This window comes from Pteronotus mesoamericanus, unplaced genomic scaffold, assembly GCF_021234165.1.
Source record: "Pteronotus mesoamericanus isolate MK-2021 breed Mesoamerican mustached bat unplaced genomic scaffold, CSHL_Meso_final contig_557, whole genome shotgun sequence".
NCBI lineage: Eukaryota > Metazoa > Chordata > Mammalia > Chiroptera > Mormoopidae > Pteronotus > Pteronotus mesoamericanus.
Window position 1 is genome coordinate 3,716,217 of NW_026555200.1, and position 12,015 is coordinate 3,728,231.

At 47.3% G+C, this 12,015-nt stretch overlaps 1 protein-coding gene across 6 annotated transcripts in view; it reads right to left on the minus strand.

The window, feature by feature from the left end:
* VPS13D (vacuolar protein sorting 13 homolog D) overlaps nt 1-12,015 on the minus strand; it is a 224,503-nt gene that overhangs the window by 33,698 nt on the left and 178,790 nt on the right. For all 6 annotated transcript variants that reach the window (XM_054579727.1, XM_054579726.1, XM_054579725.1 and 3 more), the window contains one exon: nt 11,239-11,434. In XM_054579727.1, the coding sequence (XP_054435702.1) occupies nt 11,239-11,434 (196 nt within the window). The remainder of the gene's footprint in view (nt 1-11,238; nt 11,435-12,015) is intronic.

Sequence of the window (12,015 nt, forward strand, 5' to 3'; positions counted from 1 at the left end):
AGGAGGCACACAGGTGAGGCGTGACAGCCTGTGAGAGCAGCAGGGGGGCCCGCTGCGTCGCTCCCCACCCCCCCACAGCCTGCTCTGCCTCAGGACAAAGGAAGGAACCTCGCGTCCTCTAGCTGACCCGCCCACAGCGCGGTCCCTGCACCCCACACAGAGTCCCGGTCTGCTGACCAGTGCCTCATCTTTACACGGGAGGAGCCAGTCAAGAGTCACCAAACATCTGGGAACAGTGTCTGTTTGTGGAAGAAAAAGACCAAAATGAACAAATGAAAGAAGCTCCAGAGGCCTGGGCATTAGCTCTCCTGACCCAGAGAGCCACCACTGCCAACGGGAGCGGGGGCCGCCTAGAGAAAGGCTTCCCAACATGCTGGTGAATTACTTAACACGTCTTTAAACATACAGAGGCAAGTTTATGGATACATTAGTAATAGACAGTTTTGTTTTGTTTTGTTTTGAAAAAGAAGTTACTAACCTCAGAGTAAAAATTGTTGAAAGTAAGGGTTTGGGGATAAACTGGGAATATACATATAGAAAACTAAGCAAATGACAATAATAAAAGCAGCTACTAACTCCAGGGAGAAAAAACAAACCAAAAGGTGAAACCAAGAAAGAAGCATAACCTTAGTAACCTATGTTTCCAGACTTCACTGGGAATATTATTTACACAGTCATAATAATGTAAAGACTGAGTATTGATTTACCCAAAAAGAATATAACTTACTGAAAAAATGGGGAAGGGGAACATGTTATGTATAGCAATAGGAAGTTAAATAACAGCAAGAAATAGCACTATACTTTTTTTTTTTTTTAAACATGGAGGTAAGTATCTCCTAATTGAGTCAGGAGCCCAAAGTGTTGAGCTGGAAGCTGGAGTCTTAAAAAAGTGTGGGCACTTATTTATTTTGATGAAATAAAATTTAATTTGAACAAATTTTTAAAAATTGCTACAGTGAGATAAGGTCAAAAACATAGGTTTAGAAAACACTCTCCCTATTAATTGTAGATATTTATAATATTTAGGAAACATGTAATTGAAAAGTCTAGAGATCATTTGCCAATTGTAAACAATTAGTAAAACTATAATGATTTGTTTTGAAAGAGCTGTGGTGGGCTTGGTAACAAGACTGGAAAACAAAGTCCTGTGTCTACCAAACCTCCCCAACATACACCACCCCACACCAATGCAATTCTGTTGTTCTCAAGGTCAAACAGCAAGTGAAATCACTAATAAAGGGGTACTTCAAGAAAGCTATAGGAAACTTGCCGTAATGAACATATAAGACTAATATAAGAATATCAGGACTTCTGGACAAGATGGAAGCATAGGCAGATACACTTTGCCGCCTTACACAACCAGAAGAAGGGGAACGACAAATTTAAAAACAAAAAATAACGAGAACTGCCAGAAAATCGAACTGTATGGAAGTCCAACAACCAAGGAGCTAAAGAAGAAACATCCATTCAGACCAGTAGGAGGGGCAGAGATGGGCAGCCGGGGTGGAGAGGACATGTGACAAGGCGGCGGCCAGTGGACCGGGTTGTCCAACATTTGTGTGTGGATACACTGGGAGGAACAGCTGGGGAGCAAAACAGACCACCCACCCAGGGTTCCAGGGCAGGGAGAGAGAGCCTCAAAACCTCTGGCTGTTAAAACCTGTGGGGGATGTGGCAGCGGGAAAAACTCCCAGCCCCACAAGAGAGTCCCTTGGAGAGACCCATGGGGTCCTAGAACGTACACAAACCCACCCACCCAGGAATCAGCACTAGAAGGGCCCAATTTGCTTGTGGGTAGTGAGAGCAGTGACTGAAAGCTGGCCGAGAGCCGAGCAAGCGGCATTGTTCTGTTTCGGAACCCTTCCCCACAGACAGCGTCACAAGGCAGAGACCTGGATTGCCCTGCCCTGGCGAATACCTAAGGCTCTGCCCCTCCCAATGTAACAGGCACACTGAGACAAAGCAATATGGCCCAAATGAAAGAAGAGATCAAAGCTCCCAAAATAGAACTAAGTAATGAAGAGACAGCTAACCTATCAGATGCACAGGTCAAAACACTGGTAGTCAGGATGCTCACTGAATTGGTTGAGTATGGTTGCAAAATGGAGGTAAAAGTGAAGGTGAAGCAAAGTGAAATAAAGGAAAATATATAGGTAACCAACAGTAAAGGGAAGGAAACTGGGACTCAAATCAGTGATCTGGAGCAGAAGGAAGAGATAGACATTGAACCAGAACAGAATGAAAAAACAAGAATTCAAAAAAAAAATGAGGAGAGGCTTAGGAACCTCTGGGAAAACTTTAAACATTCCAACATCTGAATCATAGGGGTGCCAGAAGGAGAAGAGGAAGAGCAAGAAATTGAAAACTGATTTGAAAAAACAATGAAGAAGAACTTCCCCAATCTAGCTAAGGAAATAGACTTCTAGGAGATCCAGGAAGCTCGGAGAGTCCCAAAGAAGTTGGACCCAAGGAAGCACACACCAAGGCACATCATAATTAAGTTGCCCACGATTAAAGATAAGGAGAGAATCTTAAAAGCAGCAAGAAAAAAGGAGATAGCTACCTACAAAGGAGTTTGCATAAGACTATCAGCTGATTTCTCAAAAGAAACCGCGCAGGCGAGAAGGGGCTGGAAAGAAGTACTCAAAGTCATGAAAGCCAAGGACCTACATCCAAGATGACTCCATCCAGCAAAGCTATCCCTTAGAATGGAAGGGCAGATAAAGCGCTGCCCAGATAAGGTCAAGTTAAAGGAGTTCATCATCATCAAGCTCTTATTACATAAAATGTTAAAGGGACTTATCTAAGAAAAAGAAGAGCAAAAGCTATGAACAGTAAAATGACAACAAACCCACGACTATCAACAACTGAACCTAAAGAAAACAAAAAAAAAAAAAACCAAACTAAGCAAACAACTAGAACAGGAACAGAATCATAGAAATGGAGATCAGAGGGGAGGTGGAGCGGGGAGATGGGGGAAAAGGCACAGGGAATAAGCATAACTGGTAGGTACAAAATAGACAGGGAGAGGTTAAGAGTAGTATAGGAATTGGAGAAGCCGAAGAACTTGTATTTACGACCCACGCACATGAACTAAGGTGGGGAGGGAAGATGTTTGTGGGAGGGGGGTGCAGCACAGGGGGGAATAAAGGGGAGAAAAAATGGGACAATTGTAACAGCATAATCAGTAAAATATGTATTAAAAGATAAATAAAATAAAATAAAAAGAATATAAGAATATTAATCCACAAACAGCCCGGTGATTCTCAAGAATCTGGAAGATTCTTCAAAGCAGTTTGTCCTCAAACACTTAAACATTCTCAGTACTTAATATCTATTACTTGCTGGGAATACAGTAGGAGGTCAACAATTAACCAGTTAATGACTTTCTACCATCAATTTGCCTCTACTTGAACCAGTGTGCTTACTAAGCAATTGGATCTAAGTACCACAAGTTCAAAATTAGCTAAATTGAATAATGGGGCCCCCTCGATAGTTCAAACGAGAACATAAAAACTCTTTGAGGTTCGCATCTGTTCCCTAGGAGTATGGAGGCACGCTACGCGCAGTAATTTGGCCTTTACCATCCTAGGAAAGTGGGCAGGCGTCAGCGCCTGCCGCCCCGAGTGTGCTGCCGGAGCAGGCCAGCCCCATCCCGGAACCGCGCTCTGCCCTCTGCCCATCCCAGCGGCGCCCCATGAGGCCGCCCTCCACGCAGGGCAACCCACCACCAAACCCACCAGGGCTCGCCAGGATTCCTGTGACCCATCGGCCTCCTGGGAAGTTTGGCTCCTTTGAAGTTTTCTGCAGTTCTGCGATTTTATGATGTGGCTTGGGTCACTCCTACCATGATCTATGTTTGAAGTATGTTTGGGGAAAGCCTACTAGGAGCTGGCTCTGGTGTTAACACAGAACAACTGCCTCATAAAAACTGCTTTCTACGGGAGTTCAAAGGACTTATCCAAATAGTGCAGGTTTGTCCTGCCCCACCAACCTCGCTAGGGTGGAAAGCAGAGGTTTTGCCAAGGGAACTCCGACAGAGACGGACCGGCTCGATTTCCTGGCCCCGCTCAGGGCAGTGCCCACACGGCCAAGGGGGCTCCTGACAAGGCGGACCTCGCACCCTGAAGTAGCCTGCCCCGCACCTTCCCGGCTGCTGGAGCTAAAATTTATTGATATGGGGGGTTAAGGTGAAGAACTAAATTAGGTAAATTATTGTGAGAGGTCTCCCTGATATGTGATAACATCTTTCCAGTTGTTACAAGGGACCCAGTAAAAGTCAGGAACAAACCAGGAGGGCTGACAACTGCTGGCGGGAAGCCAGCGTGAAGCATCACATTACAGTGGCTGCTGCCGTTTCGGCGCTCTTCATCAGCGGGATGACGGGTCATCGCCGTATTTTCAAATAGAACAGCTTGTTAAGGAAATTAACCAGGTGTAGGTGTTTGTTGGCTGGTGGCATGTTCACGGAGTCACAGGAGGTACAGGGAGTGGCATCATTTTCCATTTCTGCAAATCTCCCTATAGAACAGCTGCATTCTCTTACCTGTTCCCACAGGCAACCCGCTGTGGTACCACACACTGTGTAGCTTCTGCAAAACTCCTCCGTACATGAGAGATTATTACACAAGCTATCTATCTAACTATAAATGAATTCCCATATAAATATATAAAAATAGTTTGAGCTTATGGATCCCTGAAAGGCTTGGGGCTGCCCAGGGTTCCCTAGACCATGTTTTGAGAACCTCTGTCCTAAAGAGACCCATATGTGCAAATTGTGCTAATTAGAGATCAGCTTCCTCTCTGTATTAAAGTAAATCCACTAAAAATAGAGATTAGTCACACTTAACTAGATTTGGTTTACATAAACCAGATATAATAGAATTGTTTCTTTTAGAGTATATTGTGATTAAAATGTTTTTACTAATTCAATCCCCCCCCCCACCCCCACCAATATGACAAACCGGTGTGAAACTTGGTAAGAATCTGTCTTTGACAGGCAGTCTGGGAGGAGGGGAGATGAAGCAAGGGGGCGACGAAACGGGGTTCGCTGTAACGCCCAGGCCCCCCTTGCCTCCCCCAATACCAGTCTCCAGACCCCTGCCAGCCCTTTGTCCTCCGTGTGCCTCGGGATTCTCTTACGAGCTGAAGCTCTCTGAGAGCAGGGGCGCTGAGCTCCCACCTCAACCCTGTCTTTCAGGGAGATGCCAGCGTCATCCTGGCCATCGTGGGGTGGCTTTGAGAGGGAACACCGTGGCAGACAGAGGGCAGGCGCCAAAACCTACCGCCGAGCCGAGCTGGCGCCTTTGCCGAGGAGCACCACCAACGGTGAGGGCTTCCTGCTCCCCGGCAACGCCAGAGACAAAATGGTTTCCCAGAGAGAGGCGCACAGTTCTGTTTCTCTGGGAGCTCAAACCAAAAGCCGCAAAGGCACGTCTTCTGTATACAAGACTGGGTGTCACTCCCGAGTTTCAAAAATCAAGTCACTGAACAAGGAAGGAACGATACACGTGTGTCGGTGTGACTGATCACTTAATTCTAAACGGAAGAAACCGAAATCAGGGAGCCACCAGGCTTCCCATCTATTTTCTTTGCACGAAGACCTGCTTGTTGAGACACAGGGACTGTACTTTAAAGATGTACATGCCCAACATCAATTTATTTTTACTTTTGGAAGCACGATTGCGCCCTCTCCATAAAGTCAGTCCGCTCAGCATGCCAAAAATGGCAAAAAATAGATGCTCTCCTTTCTAGAAATGATTATAATGTACCGTGACCAAAAAAGCGGTTTTTCCCTAACAGATAATCTTGCATAAAAATGAGTCATGGGATTTCAGAAATGGAAAGGCTTTTCTCAAATATGTGTGTGCAGGAACACACACACACACCCCTTCCGTTTTTTTCCCAGCAACAGATCTGAGCTTTCCATAAGTTACGCTCTAATGAGAATGGCATTGTCTGGAGTCTTTTGAGTGAAAGGGGAATAGAGTATTTAGAGTTCAGCAAGAGGGAAGAAGTCTGTCTTAGAAAATAAGATTTCTCTGCTTGTGTTCCTATGAGATCAATTTTAACTTATAAGGCATGAAGGACTGTGAAGATGTTTCTTAAAAATATCTTATCTTGTAACTTCATCAGCTTAATTTCAGAGCCGACTGAGACATCCGATGCCATGAACACAGCTCTGAATGGTTTTCTTCATCTGGGGTGGCTCAGGGGTGACAAGACGCGCCCTCTGCCTTCAAGTGTTCCATGGAGGGGCCCGGTTTGATCAGGTCAGGAAGGGAAAATACACAGCTCTCACCTCATGCGTGCCCATGGGTGAGGGGAAGGCAGACAAAGTGGCTACTCCTACAGAGTTCTGCGCCACTTTCGGACAACAGAAGAGAGACATGAACAGTCCCTTCCCTTTAGCTGGATGCAACAATAATTTTCCAGTTTCACTGAAACCTAATTCCTTCTCATGATGAACCTGACGCGTGAGCCAATGCACTGGCTGCCCCAAGCAGCAGATAGTTACCAAGCCAACAGACATCCATGCTCAAGATAAGAAAGAGCCGTGGGTCGAATACATGCGGGGGTTCTGGCTTTTCACCGTTACCAATACACATCTTTGTATCAATGCTACTGGAATCTATGGGACCCATCTGGAAGGAGTGCCTTAGGTTTCTTAAACAAGTATGCAGCAGAAGCTACAGGACGACATGGTTTATCTTTCTGGAGAGTAAATTTTTGGGGGTGGCAATTAAAAACATTTTACTAAAACAAACATGGGATAAAATATAAAATTCATCCAGTCTGAAGATAAAACAGAAACTTTCCAAGGAACGTTGGATTTGCTCTGCACCAAGACACGGGGTATCAGTGGACCCTCCCCGGCCTCAGATGGAATGAACGTTTTAATTTTTGTTACATTTTTACCTTTGGAAGCTCCCTAAAGGCTCCATTCCGCCAATGCTGCTTGGTGTGTTGTGCAGGGCCCCAACAAGAGCGAATGGCTGCCTGCGGAGCGGCACAAGCACCAGCAGCATCGCGGGAGATGGGGGCACAGGCAGTGGCAGCATCGCCTGAGTCCCCTGTGCTGACTTTCTTCTGACCTGTCCGGCCTGGCGCTGTTCAGGCTCCGGTGGCTGCAGAGGCTCTTAGACCTTTCATCCCAGGGAGTCATGGGTAAGGCACAGACACTGGAGCAGAAAGGGCTTTTCCTTAAGAAAATCCACTTCAATTTCACATCTAAGAGGCCATTAACAGAATGTGTCTTTAGCAAATTTTGGGTGGCGTCATAGGAGTGTTTTTACGGAAAAAATCAAATATGCCCGCGATAAATCTTTTCTGTGAAGTCAACCAAGAGGCCACTCAAGAGCCCCCAGAGCAACCAGAATTCACGACGCCGTGCAGGACGCAAGGGTCCGGGACGCAGAGCACTCGCAGAGCCCTGAGGGCCGTGCTCGTGAACACTGACCTATCATGGCCCTTCAGGTTCCCCCTTCCTCCTTACCGAACCTAAATAACGAGATAAGCTCCAACACTCCTGAGCTTTGCTAAGTTAGTTGAAATATTTCAAGTTCTGCCAACTCCTACTTCTCCCCCGTTTGCGTCTTGACTAAAAAGGTGAAGAAATATGTTGGAGGAAACCTCCGGGCCCAGCCTCATCAATCTTCAGGTCCCACTTCCCTCGGCTGCCGGCGACCCAGAGCCCACGCCGATGGCATGCGGAGGGACATGCAGGCAGGCCCGCAGAGTCGCACGCACCTCTCTTTTCAACGGCATTTTTGCCTCCTTGTGAAATGGCCGCTCCTGGGTCGCTGCAGCCTTCTCCCAGAGGAGCTCGCAAACACCGCCATCAGAAAGCACCGCGCAGGCACAGAGCGGGGCAGCAGCCGGGCGGGCGCCCTGCTCTGGTCTGCTCTGCCCGGAGGGTGACAGGCTTTTCTCCAGGGCTTCAGTGGCACCACAAGTGTGGCTGCATCTGTGCCATTTTCATAAACTTTACTTGGGAACAGACATATGTGGCCCAATACACGTAGACTAGACGATGCAACCTGAGCCAGCAGATCGTTGCCTTGGAAAAGGCTTCGTATTTCAGTTCCAAACCACACATACTTGTACAGTTAACAAATGCAGCAGGGGATATTGGTCCACAGCATTCATGTGGAGGCCAAAGGCTCTGCTGTCCTCCGCCCTCCTCTCCCCCGCCCCCACCCCCACCTGACTCCCCAAGAACTTTTAGACTGCGTGGAAATTTCAGAGAACAGCTAGGTGGCTCTTTCTGGAACACTTGCATACTCCAGCACGGAGAGGAACTTGGAAGTATTTTCATCTAAAAGAACTCCAGGAGGGGGGTTCCCTATAAATAAAGCCATGTTCAAATAAACACAAAAAGGAGCCAATGTTTCCTGTAAGGCCACTTTTCAGATGGATTACTGGAAGGAGTATTCTTTCATAGCTTTATGGCTTGCTTTGCTATCATCTGCTTAAAATTTGGGTCATTTAAAACATAGATGCTAAAATCTAAGCCTGCACTTGGATGAAATATTACAAAGGAAGCAGAAAGCCTTGTTCCAAGAGCAGACTCAGAGGCAGGGCCCTTGGACTCCTGGGTTCTGCTCCTGGCTCCGTCCCTGGGCTCAGGTCAGCCCTCGGTCAGGAGCTCACTTCTAATCCCTTCCAATCATTTGTTAGTCCCTGTTGTCTAAACAGTGGGGAAAAGCCCTGAGTAACACCCCTGGATCCTGTTCAATCAACTGGGATGGCTGGAGATGGTTGTATCTCACTTCCAAGAAACCGGGGTGATCTATCCCTGAGTACAGCTCGTATGTTCCTGAGAGGTCACAGTGTCATCGGAACACACGCTCAAGGCTCTGAAATAGTTCTCCACCTGTAAGAATCTCTGTGCTCCTTTTATGTGACTTTCAAAAAACAGTATCGCCCAACATTTTAGAGTTCTTTATAGCTTTCACATTAAAATAACTCTGATTAAGCTTTAAACCTCTGAGATGCAGACTAAATAAACTGGTACATTTATCCTTAATTTGTAGGTGAAAAAACTGAGGCTTAGGCAGGCCAGGAGACTGGACAACAGGCCCACAGCGAATCGGTAAGGGGGTTGGGGCCCAGATCTGTCGTTTCCCAGGTCAAGTGTTTTTTTTCTCTCTAACATATGGGTCCTCATTAATAACCCTACTTTTGAACTTAGATAAACAGACTAAGGGAATTGGTTAAAGCACTTCAGAAGACTCCGTAATGCCTTTTCAGTGCAACAGAGGGTGAAGGGCCAAGTTTCTTGGGGACCCCCAGCTACCCTGGGCCTAGCGTGCGCGCCACTCACCTCCGACACCTGAGCCGCAGCTCCCCCACCCCTGGCTCCTCGGGGACGAGGGGAGATGCTAACGCTTAATTCCCCCTCCTGCGGAGCTCCCATGTCCCGCCGGGCTTGGCTGCTCCTCGCCTGCCGCTGTAGCTTCCGTTTACAGGAGTAAACACGCATGGCTAGGCAGGTAGCTGTTCTGGGAAACTTGCAGTTAAACTTCGACTAGACTGCCCAGTTACTGTTCGCTTTGAGGCAAACTGCACAGCCTCTCTGCTCCCTTTTACCAGGAACACAACTCTCATTTCATCTGGACAACTCCTACTTATACTTCTGGCTTCATCTCAAATTTATCACTTCTCTAGAAAGGCCTTCCTTAACCCAATTGACCTAGGTTAGTCAGCCGCCTTCTCTCTTCTCTTCTTCTCTAATTATACAGCCTCATAGCATCCTGTAAACCTCCTGCGCCATTTGTGACGATCTTAGCTAACACTTCTCTAGGTTCGCTTCCCCCCCTTGACTGTCAGCCCTTTGAGACCAGGGCATCCTTGCTTTATATTAGCTCCTGCTATATTCCCAACCCTGAGTTCTCAGGGGATTTGCAATCAACATTTACTGACTGGAAATGAATGAATGACAGATATATGCTAGTTGACACCAAACGGAACCTTCCATGGTAATGCTGGACAATGGGCAAAAAAGACAAAGACACCATTCTGCCTTCAGCAATCATCCGGTGCCTACAAAATGCTGGAGGTGGGCTTCTTGGGCTTTGAGCAGGCACGAAAAAACCAACTGGAGATGCTTCTGAAGCCTCCCTACTGCCCCTCCCCCATAACTTCACTTCAAAATACACTGAAGGATTGTTTGAGCTCTGTCTCTGAGAATAGAATGTAACGCAACTAAAGTAAACTCTACAGGTCCTTTTTAACAAAGCAGCTGCTTCCAGATGGAACGCATTCTGGCAGAACTCATTACACGGTCCCAGTCTACAATCTTAAGCACTTCCCCAACTGCAGTAATGTGTCATCAGTAAAGTTTCCTGGTGACAGACAAATGGATTCATTTTAATTGAGGACAATTCGACTTCAAATCCTATTTGAGGGAGCGACAGGGTGTGGACACGGCCCAAGCCCGAGGCATTCTAAAAGGGCACACTAATTCCCTCAGCATATCTGGGAGGCCGGCAGCAGCAAAGCCCTTCTGGGCTTAAGTGGAGTCCAGCGTGGCTGGGAACTGTACCATTCATTATACCCTCAGTCGATAAGATCCCCAATTAGTCATTCTGAAAAAGGGAGGCTAAAATAGGCCACTAACACAAATCGCTAAATTAAAGTCGGTGGACTCTGTAGGATTTGGACCCACAGGGGCTGTGGCTGGTTTCCTGCCTCAGGCTCTATCAAGGCAACACGGCTTCCCTCACCAGAACCGCCAACTTGCTTGGGGAGTTTCGTGATGAGTTGGGGACTGGCTGGAACTTCCGAGTGGAAGAAGGACTAAGAAGGGACAGAGCTGCGTGGTGGGCTGCAACATCAGGGCTTCTAGACCTCTGCTTTGGGGCCCTGGGGCAAGACACGGCCGGCAGCCTGGTAGTTTTCTTAATGGGTGCGTGGGGGCCCAAGTGAACAGGGGACGTTTGTGAGGGTACAATCCTACTTCCACCCCTAATCTCACTGCGTGTGTGTATCCAGTACACACAGACACAGATATAGATACAGAGAGAGAGGCAGGTCTCCAGGAGTTCATGCCAGATTTGGGGGCCCCGTTTTCATGAGTTAATATTAGACAAGCCAGAAGTTTTAGTTATGTGTATTCAAATACTGACAACTCATATCACTAAAGCAGAAAGCAAATGACTAAACATGGCAGGATGGATCAGGAAAGGCAGCAGACGTGAGCTGGAAACGGCAAAGGCCACCCCCACGACCACTGACCTGGGGCCACTAAGCGTGGCTGTGTCTCTCACCGCCTGGGCAGTCTCTGATGCAAAATCCAAGGCGCCTGCCACCGGCTTGGTTACAGTGCCAACCAGCCCTTTCCCAAGGCCGGATATGAAGCCGCTGACGCCCCCTTCTGTTTTCACGCCTTCCACTGTTGAGGTTATGACGCTGGTCAATCCACCGATGATACCTGGCCAAAAAGACAAGGGCTGTTGTAACCGAGCCGAGAACAAAAGCAACAGCACTTAAAGCCACACCCCTCTATTCTGTGCACCTGGCAAGGTAACTGAGGGGCGACCTGTAGATCTTTCGACAGGCTACAGGCAGGCCAGCTCAAGGTGGAGAAGCAGCAGATTTGCCCCTTATGTTCGGAGTGAGTCAGGCATTATATATTAGTCAGAAGTAAAGTACGGTCCAGTTTTAGAAAGCAAAGAAAACCCAAGAGCTTAGCAGCGATACTTCTCCATTCCAGAGCCTAGGCAGCATATAGGCTATTGGGAGAGGATGCAGACAGTGGGATTAAGTCCACAGACATGAAAACAGGGCCCTTGGGAAAAGTTGGGATCCTAAAAAATATAAGGCAGAGAGATAACTAAATATAGATCCTCCATTTTCAGAGAACTCTATGTGCCTCGCCAACACCACCAAATGTTTGAAATGAGGTAAAAGCTACGGTACACTCTGCTGAAGCCGGGTATAGGCACTCAGAGTAAATGAGAAAGCTTTGATGATAAAGCCTCAAAAAAACAGCCAAAGCCAGCTGGGATCCTC